Source organism: Haliaeetus albicilla, chromosome 14 (genome assembly GCF_947461875.1).
Source record: "Haliaeetus albicilla chromosome 14, bHalAlb1.1, whole genome shotgun sequence".
Classification (NCBI taxonomy): Eukaryota; Metazoa; Chordata; class Aves; order Accipitriformes; family Accipitridae; genus Haliaeetus; species Haliaeetus albicilla.
The window spans coordinates 31,850,568-31,865,071 of record NC_091496.1 but is presented as its reverse complement, the minus strand read 5'-3'; the positions used below and the strand labels follow the sequence as shown (position 1 = coordinate 31,865,071).

The 14,504-nt window shown below is 38.5% G+C and overlaps 1 protein-coding gene across 1 annotated transcript in view; it reads right to left on the bottom strand.

Annotated features, from left to right (window-relative positions):
• The window catches only part of CNTN1 (contactin 1), a 259,393-nt gene that overhangs the window by 75,343 nt on the left and 169,546 nt on the right, over window positions 1-14,504 (bottom strand). Inside the window, exons 4-5 of the mRNA XM_069802195.1 lie at window positions 3,829-3,958; window positions 923-1,095 (exon numbers count right to left, since the gene is read on the bottom strand). Coding sequence (XP_069658296.1) covers window positions 923-1,095; window positions 3,829-3,958 — 303 coding nt within the window. The remainder of the gene's footprint in view (window positions 1-922; window positions 1,096-3,828; window positions 3,959-14,504) is intronic.

Here is a 14,504-nt window from a genome sequence, read left to right as displayed (position 1 = left end):
TGCAGCCTCTGAGTTTCCTTGATGTATGTGGTCCCCCAGTCTTATAATTACTAGCAGAAAGCAGAACTTTGCATTTCATCTCTGATCTCATACAGTAAGGAGTGAATTCTGCTCACAGAGGCTGCTGAAGGACAAGAGGAGCACTAAGCACTTAATGTGAGGATTAAAGGGCACACAGGGCTTGGTGAATGGTCACCCATGAGCGTGGATTCCTTTTTCCGTGGATTCCTTTTTTTGCCCTCTGATGAAAAAATATATCTAGGGAAAAAAGCATCTTAAGGCAGAATAAAATAAAAATCCCAAACACTGTCTTCAGTCAGTAAAATTTTACATTACTCTTCATAGAGAGCACATCAGTGCTTTACAATGCGTGTACTTGTTGACGGTGCAGGTCTGTGCATATGCATGCATTCACAAGACTAGTTCGTGATTGTCAGAAGCTGACAGAAATGTCCCCCAGCAGGGTCTTTGTCGTAGCCCAGGAGCCAGGGAGCACGCTTTACTAGCGAGTACCATGCCTTCCTCCCGCAGGCATCCCACTTGTGTTTGCACAGCAGCAGCACCTCATCACCATATGCCCCCACTTGCATCTTTCTGCTGCGACTATCTCCCCTCAGGTCCTACCATGACTTAAAAAGAGTCTGGACATTATTATCTCAAGATCTGGCTCCATGAGTCTCTTCCATTAATAATTTAACAATAACTCACTCAGAAGGATGTCAAGTCAGCTGAATGCTAAAGAATACAAAATGCTAACAAAACTTATTTTGTGTTGATCTTTGCAGACTAAGGCACTTAAGATACTGTTTTTACGGAGTACTACAGCCATAGCACATGCTAGCAGAAGACACTGCAGTGTAAAACATTGGGCATTTCAAGCTAACCGTAGTGTTTCTACGTTTTGACGTAAACATCGGCTTACATCCAAAACTCAGAGTGGCTTCACTGCTTCTGACAGTTCCAAAGATATTCGACACTACACAGACATATTTTCCAGCATCCCTTGATTTCTCTGGATTATTGATAACAAGTCTGCCTCCCACCATACTGTAGCGTTCCTTTGTTAAATCAATATCCCAGTTGTTGAGTTTCCACCTATTAAAAAAGAGAAGCCACATATAAGATTTGGCCCAAAAAAACAAACCTGGAAAGAAATATGATTTGAAAAATAACTCACAGGTTGTGATAAACTATACAGGGAGTTATTAATACACTTCTATATATGCTTTAAGTTTTCTTCAGCAAGAGCCACAGATTTTAACTCCATAGGTCTTTTAAACATAACAGTCTCAGTCTGCTCCAGCTTTCTCAGAGATGTGACATAGGTTAAATCCTGATTGCTGGCCAGGCAGTAAAGGATTCTTGAGCTGGCCGAGAATGAGCTAGCTAGTGATCAAGCACTGGGGTTATAAACATATCCTCAAATAGTTATCTAAGGCCAAACTGGCTAAGAAAATACTCCCTCTGCACCTCCAAAGTATGGACTAATGAAATTTTTAAGAGCTTTTTGCAAACTCGCTGTAGGGGATGAAAATATTTCATAAAGCCTAACGTGCCAGTGAAGCCAGCGCAAAAACAGTGGCACGTCTACTTACTACATTCAGAAAATTGCTGGACACTCTCACCTTAATTACTGTAAAACCCCACAGCCAGTTCACCGAGCCACTGTAACTTGCACTTCAGGGACTACGAGAGGAACTCAGTGGCCCAGCTCTGGCCCTCACTGATTTCTACGGATTTAAAAAAAGTTAAAATACATGGAGTGGGAACCAGTATTCATGATTTATAGCTCTACCTACATCTATTACTGTGACCACAAGGGGGAGCCCATAACCTTCTTTGAAAGGAACTGCATGTTTCCTGAGCACAAAAAGGAAAAATACAACTTAAACACATTTAAAAATCATAAAATTCTTTCAGTGTAAATAATTTTTTGTCCCAAAGTAAAGATAGGCATTAGTGTTTGAAAATGAGAGCGCATACCCTATGTGTTCCTTCCTTATTGAAGATGTACTGAAATAGAATACTCATTTGGAAGCTGAAATTGAAATTGTCACAGAAAGAAACAATAATAAAACTGGTATTATTAAAAAATAAATTAAAAATAATGAAATGGCAGGATTTTCAAGATGCAGTAAATAGCATTTAGGTTTTACAGGATTTTGGAGGTATCACTTCAGTCCTGTGAGACATACTACATGTCTGTATTACAAATAAAAAAGCCTCTCTTCAGAAATACCTAGGCAGGAAGGACCTATCTACCTTTGAGACAAGAGAATTTTGGCTCATGAACTGTTGGAGGGCTAAGAAATGAAGATAATGTATCGAGGTAGACTACAATAATGATGTCAGGAAATAAGGAAAGTGACCTTATTCTGTATTGCACTTATTACCACATCAGCTATCAGCACTAAGTGTCGGATCTGTTCCTAGACAGAAGAGTTCTGGAGGTGCGAGGCAATTCTTCTAGAGTGACTTTACTAGTTCAGATTTTGCAGGGCCCATGATAGATAAAGAATGCTAAAAATTTATGTAGAGCCTGTAATCACTCTATAGATGGTATGTTTACATAGTCTTGCAGACAGGGTGGGGGAGTCTCTGGACAGACTGGAAGTGATGGGGAAGTATATCAGAAGGGTACCAAATCTAAGTGTATCTGATCTCTCCACACCTCCAGTCCTTTCCAAGCATGAATGGGGAGAGCAAACAAATGCAATAGCAAAATGCCATGTAGAAAAACTTGTAATGATCCTAGAGCCAAGGATCATATTCAAAAGGGGTATTCTAGTTCCCCCTCAAATCCTTCAATCACAGGTGGTTCTGTATATGTAGACACCTGTAAGCATATTTAAAAAAAACAAAAAGGCAATGAAGACTAGCTAAGCTGGTTTGATAGAAGAATACCATAGCTGACCACAACACTGTAACAGATGTAAAAGAATGGCCAGCAGACTCAACTGCTTTTTCTGTCCTAGAAGCCAGAGTCTAGAACACACGTAAAGTGAATATTGGGGGCATATCATAGGATAATTCAATGAAATGGATCTCTTTTGCTGGCAAGAAAGTCCATCTGTCCCTTAGTTTGATGACAGCAGTTTTCTGCCCATGACTAGGCTGTAAATTAGTCACGGTCTTAATAGTGACAATCATCTTAAGTACATTTCTCTGTACATAATGAGCAGATAATGGCTGACAAACTCATATGGATGCCCCGAGATCTCACAACGAAGCAGAATTGCTCTGCTAATAACACCACCATTATTGTGAAAGAGGTCACGTGTGACTCTCTATTAAAACTAGTTGAAATGTTTTTCCAGAATAAAGTTTTTCATGTCTTCAGTAGCATAGCTGACACATTTTGAGCATCTCTCTACAATATCGTGGATGCAAAAGCAACACAGGGTGTAGAATACCCAGGTTCAACAGCTAGTCCCCCTTCTTTCAGAGTAAAATAGGATAAAAAAGCTGTTCTGAATCAAGAAGAATAAGGACTTGAACCTCAGTCATCCTTAGCTAGAAAGATAGCCTCTTAATTATATTTTAAAGGTAACTTTTTTTTTTTTTTTTGTTTTGCATCCGGATCAGTATTCCTTTCAAAAGCTGAAAACATTGAACGCAACAGGAATACACTGTTTTCAACACTGTCTAGACATTCTGGCACATTGAATCAAGGTTGATTCTTAACTTAAAAATTCAAATCTCCCTGTTTTTTCCTGCCTTGACGACTTTCTATCAACCTGTGAAGACAGTCAATCATTTAATACCACAACCTGAAACACTCACTGAATAAAATATGTAAGACCTGAAAATCAAAAGAAGAGAGGTTACCTGTAAGTAGGAAAAGGAATCGCTCGAGCTCTGCAATTCATTGAAACTTGCCCATCTGAAGATTCTTCTGGGTAGATGGTATCAATGGGTTGCTCCTCAAAAACAGGTCCATAACCTTTGTTTCCTTCCTCTGAAAAAATAGCAGAGTTTGAAATTAATTACTTTTTAATTAGTAGTCAAACTGAAGATGAATCTATATCACACCTTCCAGATTCAAAATGCGAAGGCTAAATAATGACTTCCCCAAAATCAAGTTCTATATGCATCAACAAAACCAGAGCAGTACAAATAAATAATAGAAGTGCTGGCCTTCCTTCACTGACTCCTGCTTCATTCCTTCCATCTGGGAACTAAAGTAACTCAAACTATGTTCCTATAAAACTAGCCTCCCTGCCTTCTCCGCTGACATCATTTGATTATTTGTCACAGTTTATGCCAAATATGGTGGAGATAATTACGAATTGAAGATATGCCCTTTAGGAATGCAGTGAGACCAACTTACTTCACAGAGGCCAACAAATTCTCATCAAACAGGTCCAGATCTAAACCAACTATCCAAACATTAGGTGTCCCTTATCTTACAACCTAATCGACTCCAATGGTTTTATATATTCAGAAAGAATCTTTACTGCATCAGACAAAAAAACCTCTTATGTTGGAGATCAAAGCTGAGAATTACCTTGCTTCCAGAACATACTTTTGTCTTTCCTTTCAAGCTCAGGTATATGTATATGTTAAGTTTCTCCCCTCCAAAATAAAAAAAAAAAAAAAAAAAAAGTCCCACACTGAAAATAATTTAAGTTTGTAAAGTCAAGCACTTAAAGGTGAATAAATATCGAACAGGTTTGACAACAAACTATTTTTTTTTAATCTTTATCCTCCATTTGCTGATGCTGTTGTAAAGGTTGCTGCCTCTGCCTGCCCCTGCTGCATTCCCTTCTCCTTTATCTCCCCCAAGCGTACAAGACAGCTCTTTGGGGTCTGTAAAAGCAAGACTAGGAGCAAAGGTGGAACGCTCTGGGAAAATTCTGCTCAGTAAATCCAGGATGCAACTGGCATTTTCTGTGATAACGGCAAATGTGCATTCTAGGTGCAGAACGGCACTGAGAGGAGTTGGTCCATGCTCCGTAGAGATAATATTTTTTAGACAACATGGCCGTCTCATTCTCACAGGTCTCTACTGAGACTGAACTAACAGTATGGACACTTGCAAGCAAACTCATGGGAAAAACACAGTAGTACATGACTGCTACCAGGTTCACTTCCCATTCAAGTTCAGAGCCTTGCTCCAAATACCAGAGATGTCAGAGATCTGGAAAAATGACTGCAAGAATCTTGTAATACAAGGAAAAACAAAACAAACACAGTTTTCCTAATAAGATCTTCAGAGATGGCTGAATCATTTTAGCTTAAAAATTTCCAAAAGCAATGGTTAAGGATGGAAGAATACTAACATTTTGCAACAGTATCTGTGCTGCCTCTAAAAATCCGCTACGTGTCTTGCAATGCTGCATTTAAAAAATCTTCACAGATCAAGACATTAACTGGCAATGTAACAGATGAACGTCCTTAAATCAAATTACAATTTTGTACTCATCCCCTTAAAAGTCTTGCCTTTGGTTATAAAACATTTTAGACTAAATTAGACAGGTTTTAGAAAACCTAAAAGAGAAGAAAGAATCTATCTATAGAAATAAAGAATGTAAATTATGTCAGTGTTAAAATTTCATATATACATAAAACAATTCTTCTGCAGATATCTTTTTTATTGTTCCTGAATTCCATATGCATAGATAGACACTGGGTTACAGCACTAGCAGAAGATTGGTTACAGATAAAAAGTAAGTTCCCTTTCCAGTTCGTGTTTGGGGAAAAAATCACCACTTCCCTTAGGGACAGGAGCAGGACCAGAAGGCGCTGTTATGCTGCACCACATATGGTCAGGCAACTTCCTTTTTAAAAACTAATTCATGTAATGAGATGTCTTTCAAAGAAGGAAGGAAGAGCAACTAGAAAGAAAGGCAGAGCTTTTGAAGAATGGTCTGCTTTCTTTGATATTTAAAGCACAACACTATGTAAAAATCTACATTGCTAGATCTACTGCTAGATCAAAAGAAGAAGTAATTTCAGACTGAAAAGGCAAGAATCATGTATTTGCCCAGAACCTGGAATAACTGAGCCACAAACCTGATGGCACTTCCTATGCAGTTCTTAAATATGAATACAGAATAACAATCGCCCCTAGCAGCAAACAGCCATATCATATGCAGCTGACTCTGTCCACCTTAGGACTCAAATGATGTTACAGATCCCTTAGGCATTTCACGGCATGCATTTTTTATGCTGCCAGCACTATTAATTTTACTGAGTGAACGTCTGTTTCTCACACCTATCGAATATGCTTTATAATGGCACTTCTGCTGCAATCTATTATGAACCTGGTTTCAGATGTCTGGCTGAGCAGAAAAAGATGTGCAGACTGAATGTCAGGTGTGGCAAGCAATAAACCTTTCTTTCTCAGACGTAAGCTGAGTGTGGACCGGTGATACGAAACAGCATGGGGGAGAAAAGAGAAGAGAAAGGGTTTGTGAAAAGATCAGGAAGAAATGTTCACCCTTTTAAGTGAAGCACCATGCCTGTGCAACAAAGTCTGGAGAGTGAGGAAGGGCAGACCAAGAGTACAAGGAAAAAGATCAGGTCGCTGAAGTTGTGCCTACAAAAAAAGGGGAGAAGTAAAAGCAGGGAAAGGAAGAAGGAAATGGATGCATTAGATAAACTGAGGATGAGAAGAAAAGCACATTTCATCTGTTCTGGTCCTGCTTTAGACAAGAGGATGGACCACCTGACCTCTCAAACACCCTTACTGCTCTATTTTCTGGGTACATTTCTCGTGATTTATATTTTAAATTGGAGCAAAAGCTATCACCTAATTCTGACTATTTGAGGCATTCTTCGGTGAATTCTTCAAACAAGATTCAGACTTTTCAACAGTGCTAAAACGTATTAGGAAGTCTTTGCAAAGGTCAAGAAAATCTCTACACAGTTGATGAGATCACGGATCCTGTATAACAACCATCGCTGCTGGAAGGTGGCCCTGCCATCCCTTCTCCGAGCGACACTTTCCAGCTGGGCAGTGTCATTTTCCCTCTAGGCATTCCTGCAACGCCTCTCATGCTTGTCTGACTTCTTAGGTAGCTGCTAAAGCTAAAGAGAGTGGAAATCTATTCAATTCTAGCTTTCTGGGTTAGTCTTCTGCCAGTTTAGTGAGGCGCATTTGTTCGCTGATGAAGCCTTACTTGTGCCAGTGCAAAGGGTGGAACGGGAGCAGGGGTGTAGGCTTCCACCTTCTGAGTGGAAAAAAGTTGTCTTACGGACTGAACCATCTGATGGAACCGCTGCCCAAGATAGATATCTCTGAAAGCCTTATCACTACTTACAGATGAGCTACAAAACTGTATTAGTACACCTTTATGTCCCTGCACAAGCCTGTGAGAGATCACAATATAAAATATCCAACACATTCAGAGAAAAGATACCCAAAGGATGTCTGAAAATAACAATCAGAAACTACCCGAGGCAGTTATTTTCAAGTCATCTCAAGAAACTTCATCAGAAGAGGAAAAAGGAAGGCACCATAAAAAGGCTTATTCAGTGCATCCTAATCCCGTATCTATTTAATTCAGGAAATGTCAAACTTTTCCATATAAACATATTTTTTAAAAATTAATTAGCTTTCAGATAACTTTCTTTTGCATGGTATACACTAATGTAAAACATAGAGACAAAGAGGTTTTCCAGCCCACATCCTGTTGGGGTTAAACCACAATGATTACTTAGGTCATAAAAAGAACAATTAAAACAAATCAGTAGCCAATCATCCTTGTATCAGCCCTCTGTGGATCTCCCTTCACCTCACATCCTTCCATATCCGAACCATTTGCCCACTCAAATGGCCCTGCAGCCTCTGGGCACCCTGCTCCTGGTTCTCCCTCTCACATCCTTCTCCTCTTTGATAAGGAAATTATGCTCATCTGTAAATATAAAGGTAACGCAAAACTTTTCAAAATAGCCACTGTATAGGTCCACTTCTTGAGTCTTATTTCCAAAAGCCTAATCACTGTCTGTTGCTGTTAGCATATTTCATTAGTTCAGTATTTATTTTCATAATATAATTCCATATAAATTTATTAATTCTACTATGTATTTCTCTAACTACACTGACACTAACACACTCATGTCATGTACAAATCTGGCATAATTTAACAACACAGCAGACAAAATCTGACTTGATTTTTGAAAGACAAACGACTTGAGCAAAGCTGCCCTGGATGTAAGTCACCATAACATTGGTAGGAAGAAGGGAAGGGACTGATTCTTTAAAACCAAATACAGTTATTGTGCATTAAAAATACCCTAAATTAACCATGTAACCTTCCAGCTTAGCTTACAGGTCTTCACTTAAAAACACATTTACGGAAATGATTCATTCAGTTCCTGATACTAGAGGGTCTCGTCATCTGTCCTTTGTATAGGCTTGCTGCAGACAGGACGAAGGTTGAGTAGGTGGGGAGAGTATGGTCACTTGGTCAGTTTGGGATTTGAGGATGAGGAGCCTGAGACGTGGAGAAGATATGTGGTACGAGCATCCCAGGGATGAAGCTTGGGACACTTTGAAAAAGCGAGGATGCAGGTGTTAGGTCTATGGCTATTTTGTGGGAATGGCGAAGTGACCATGGGCTGCCTTGACATTATTGTGATGAAAAGAAATAGATGTATCTAGGGAAAGGTGATGGCGTAACTAGAAAACCACTTGGGGTACAACTGGGGAGGGAACCAGAGGAACTGAAACAGAAAAAAAGGAAACTTCATGTGGTATAAATGAGGTGCCAGGAAAATACTGTCCAGTGTAGACATCATCATACAGGTATGACTTTTTGGCAAAAGTGTGGACAGTCTTAGGGGAAAAGTGGAGGAAATTCTCACCATCCAGGAAAGGGTGAGCAGGGCTCACCTGCACATGAACATACACACACAGAGCTCAGCTGTTTCTTTCTTCCCAACTTATTTCCCACTCAGTCCTGTTAAACAGTTTGAAAAACCCTGTTCTGAAGAAATACTCTGTGTTTTAATATCTGGCTGATTGTATTAGTTGTTCAGAAAATTCTTTACCAGCTGCAATTTCTTGGTTTGACATTATTACCACATTTTTGTCAAACTTCTAATTATCTAGACTTTTCATGTCTGGGTCCCAGCTTATCTGGACGCAAGACATACATACTCCTAATATTCAGGGCAACATGCCCTCCATTTTTTCACTTTTGACCTTCCCAAGTACATGAATTTTAATCCTTTTAAATACAGCAAATGACCTGCTGGGTCTTTTTTAATTGTAAAAATCACTAAAAAAGGGTGACTGATTACCTGATATTTCTCCCTACCTGATCTCAGTATATCCTACCAGATTTACTATATCAAATCATCTCAAAAGGTGTCTTTTTGACTGATTCTACAAACCCTCCAGTAAGTAAGACTTCACAATTTCTTTTAGCAAATTTATTCCAATGTCTAACAGTGCTTACAATTAAAAGATTTCTCTTTTAAACATCTAAATTTTAATATCTAAAGATCTTCAACATTTGGACTTTTTAATTGAATTTGCTATTTTAACTAAAAGTTCTCGTATTAGATCTGAGTTTCATCTGGTATTTTACTGGCCTCTTGGGTAAGAAATAACGAAGAAAAAATTGCACCAAGAGTATTTGCATACAACCACTCATCTTGTGCTTCATGTGCAATGAAGTCTTTAAACATAAATATTTACATTCTACATAGTAATAACCAACTACGCCAACCTGTTACTACCACAGACAATATAAAACACTGAACTCACACCATCGATTTCAGTGGGTTAGAGTGCTGAGCAAAAAATTCCTCTGTCAAGAGAGAGCAGGATTAGTTTGCTTCTTTTGACACCAGTCATCCAAATCACTTTCAGACAAGTCAATTTGTTTTATTATCAGCTAATTCCATCCTTACATGCATCTAATTCATTTTGAAAATCGATTACTCATAGATTAAGGATAATGTCATGAAGTAAAGCTGCTTATAATTACGGGAACTGCTCTGTGTGTGAGCACAACCAGAAAGGGAAGTTAAAAATATGTAGTTTATTAAAGACTATTGTCAATTTTTTTAGTTGATAGGAGAAAACAGCAGTTCTTGGGCTTATTTTTTTCCAATACAGAAAATGAAATAAACCCTAATTGTTTACTTTTGTCTTACTCATCCTCAGCTACAGATTGCACATATCACACATGTTTTTAGGGGTTGTTTTATGTGTGGCAAATCATGGAACGTAAAATGCTTTTAAAGGCTTTTCTTACAGATAATCTGGGTTTGCAGCACTCCAGTATCTCAAACCTTAATGAGATGACACAGAGGAGATAAAGTTCAATAAATGAAGTTATGACAAGAATAGTAACTCCTTCTTTCCTCTTTCTACTATGTGTACTTTCTTGTGTACTGTAATAAATTCAAAGTAAGACTCTTGACATTAAGTATAGGATTTATCTCACAAAATTTTAAAACTTAGGGATATTGTCCAAACTAGTCACATAGGCTTTCTTTAGAGGGGTCAGACAAGCATTTCCAGCAAATAATTCAGATATCCCATTCTTTCTTCATCAGCCACAGAGAAAGCTGAAACCTGTATCCCGTACCCAATCTTTAGATGGTTAAAAGAAACTGTAATGAATCTTCCCGTAAGAGAGTCTGGATTTATCTGACTGTATCTGTGGAACATGACCTGGAGCCTCTCAGCCGAGCCCACTAGCCAAAGCCTACTCCTGGCACTGAACCCAGAACCAAAGGCTACTCCTGGAGCTGAACCTTCTGAGGTAGCTGTAACACCATCACTACCAACAACAGGAATGCTATCAGCAATTTATCTCCCATTTCCTCAAGTGTTAAGATTCGGGAGGGGGGGTACGGTGATGGCACAGCCCACTCCCACAACTGATGAGGGACCTATTATTATACACTTGGTTTTACTTGTTTTGCAGCAGCACCTAGAAACCTCTGTGGAAGGTCAGGGAGCACATGGTCAGGCAGTACTAAGAAAACAGTCTTTGCCCTAAAGAAATTATTATTTCATTCCAGTGCAGCACCAGAAGTGCAAGTGCACTTTCTGCTTCTTACTTGTTCTGCAGAGCTCAGACACCCGGAGAACACAGAGAAGGTCAAGCACGAAGAGATACTATTGTCCTTACATCCTCACATGTCCAAAGATAACAGTGTACCTGTTCTTTCTTAGCCAAATTTGAACATCCTCTAGTGAACATCATAGAAATATACGTTTTTGTCCATGAGCGTTATGCAGAAATGCATTGAAATAGTGATTTTATCAAGATATATAGGAACATAATTTCCACCATACCAGATGACTCATCAGTTCCTTTTCCAAACTTTCCAAACATTTTTTTTAATGCAATACCTCTCCATACCATTTACTACTGGCACAGATACTGCATTTGGATCTATAAACAGTAAATCACAAAGTGTAGGTTTAATCTATGAAGTTCCTGGGGGTAAAACTACTGTCTCCTTGGGTATCTGCCTTCATGGGACTGTAAAGTCTGGAGAGCTTTCCTAAATCCATTTATGAAGCAGAGTTTAGTGCTCAGATTAAATATGACATTAGATATGATGAATGGGTATGTGTGAAACTGAAGACAGCTCACGAGTTCAGCAATTTTCTGTTTTATAATAGAGCTGAGAAAATGGTAACGCCAGGCAGCTGGCACATCATGGCTGAAGTAAGGCATGTTACTCGTGCTGTAGTACTTTGTTTAAGAGTCAAGACTCATCACCACCACTACCAATTTTTAATGACTCTTTCTAGGTTCAGTCATGATCTTCTTTTCTTTCTATCAGTTCTACGCTTGGATAGTTTCAGAGAGCTAGGAATTTCCTGGCTCAGCACCAATGAGGTGAGAACTGGCCACTGGTGCATTGTTTTCCAGGACACCAGGTTAAAGGAGCAGGTTGCAGCACAGCAAACCCAGTGCAGCACATCTCCTCTGACTTCTGTTGCCACTTTCAGCACTGGGAATCGTGAGGCTGATACGTACCACACAGGCAGGGAACGTGCACTAAGAAGGGAAGAGCTGATGATCTTTATCGGGACTTCGCATTGTGTGGCAGAAAATTTGGAAAAGGGAAAAAAAGACCACCCTATTTCCTGGTAGATGCAGCTACTAGTAATTACACATTGCTTCACAGTTGACATTTAACAACCACCGTAATTCAAATATATTTATTTTCTTCTGGTCATGGACAGTTGCCACAAGTACACAGGGAGTTACTTTATACCTGATGTGAGATGTTATTTTGTAGGGAACCTCAAATGGATCATTCTTACAATTTATCTAATTGAATTATTTGTACAGACTGCTACCCATCTTTTCTATATACTTATTCTCACATTTTGCATAATCAACTCTATCTAACCTGAATACAGAAAAGTAGAAGAAAAAAAGAAAATCCCCAAAGGAAATAGCATACTGTAATTTTACAGTCTCTTATAATGATTTGCTCAAATGTCTCTCAAAGACAGGTCACTAAACCATGTTAGGACACTTGTGCATCATTCTATCTTCATATGGCTAGTATGAGAAAAAGCAAAAATGTTATAAATTAACATTTACTCTCGCTTTCTAATTTGATATACTGAGAGAGATTGCAAGTACACCTTCATTTTCTACATTCTTTAAAAGGTATATGTTTCCATGTTGGCTTATAGGGTAGTTATAATTTATATTTCATGCAGGAGGTGTGGAATGTTCTTTACTTAAGAGTAAAAATAATCTTTTAGCTTTTTCCTTCTTTACAAAGTTATTAATGCTTTTTCTTTCTAGAATGTACAAAAAAGTGACCCACATTTGGTTTCAGAACAAAACTGTCATGGCTGATATACAGTGTTACCACACCATTTTTTAGAAAGTTATATATTTCAAGTGATTCACCAGAAATGGTGGATATATAGTTATGTGGCAATTCATTGGGAAAGTAGGTTAAATGCAAAGTCAAATGTAAGATCAAGTCACTTCAGTCGAATCCTTCACATGTTGTGAATCATGTGCAAGAGATTTTTAATGGATGTCTATTTGTATGTTTTCCTCATTTGTTCTAAAGTGTCTTTAACCTCACTAAATCCTCAAACCACAAAAAAATACAGAAGTAATTGAATATTAGTAAGGGAAACAGCTGATTAAACAAAAGGGAGCAAGTGTTCCCTTAACCAGTACTTAGGGCAGTCGGGCTTCTCGAAGGCCTCCCAGATCCAGCACCATTAAAAAAGTCTTTTACTCAGGAAGAACTTGCTTGCATGTGTCATATGCAAAAGAAACTAAGAGGAAATGATGATGGGTATTACTGAAATACAGTGAAGGGCTGGCAGTAAAACATGCGGGGCTATATATGCCTATGAATCCATATGTTCAGAAACTACAGTGGATGTATCCTAAGGCCCTAATCTTGCAAACACTGCTGCACATGCATTCAACCCCATAGTAAAAAAATTCAAAGTTCCAAGACCAGAAGATCAAACCTCCATATACTAGAAGGGAGTGCTGAAAAATAAAGGGAGAAAGATTTGAATGCTCTTTTAAGACCTACAGATTGCATACTTTAACAAACAACATTTTGCTTTAAAAAAGAAAAGGCAAAACTGTATAAATTTTCCTCTCAGAATGTCTGCATAAAACAATTCATTTTGAAGATAATTGTAAGAAGGTTGGCAGTACTTTTTTGATGGATAATGCCTAATAATTCCACTGTAATGAAAATATATTTTCAACGAAAGATGGTAACACTTTTAGTAAGGGATGGCTACAAGAGCTTCCGCTGGAAATATTAAGCTCTTTAACTTCATCTTTAGCAAAGGTAAAATGGTAATACTGTTTGCTAAAAGCAAGTAATAAGACAGCATTGAAAGTGCTTGTTTAAGTTCATTAAAGGCCTCTCACTCTTTCAGGAACCTGATCCATCACAAAATTTAAGCACGTAAGTTGATCCAAATCAACAAGCTTATGTATAAGTGCAATGTTAAGCACACGTTCAAGTCTTCTGCTGCATAAGAATCAACTTGATTCTAAAAACACCACAAATTGTGACGTGAGTATCAATAGCAAATCACAGCGAAAAGTTTTCCAAAGGTCAGTGTCAGAAACAAGCTAAACCAGGGGGAAAACCTTAAGATTCCATCACTCCTGCTGCGCACCGAGATAAAATTATTTTAATTAGCATCTTTATTTTTCTAATGAGCCTCCTCCTTCTCTTTCTGTTCCTGCTTCCCATACACCTCTCTGTTTCCCTGGCATTTAACATTGCCATAAGTGGCTGCTGGAGACAGTCATTTGGTATCACTCTCATCAGTATTGATCCACCTGGCAGCGTTGTATCCTGTTACATATTTTCACGAGAGAGGGACAAAGATCTGTTGACACAGCACATGGCTAGGTTAACCTGGAATGCTAATGGATGCTGAACAGAAGAGCCATGGACTCATTCATTATCTGACCTAGCACTAAGTCGTCAGGATCCGTATCGTCATCGCAAGCCTAGAAACCATTTGGTATTTAGTAGATCTTGTACCGTTTTCAATATGTCACAGAAAT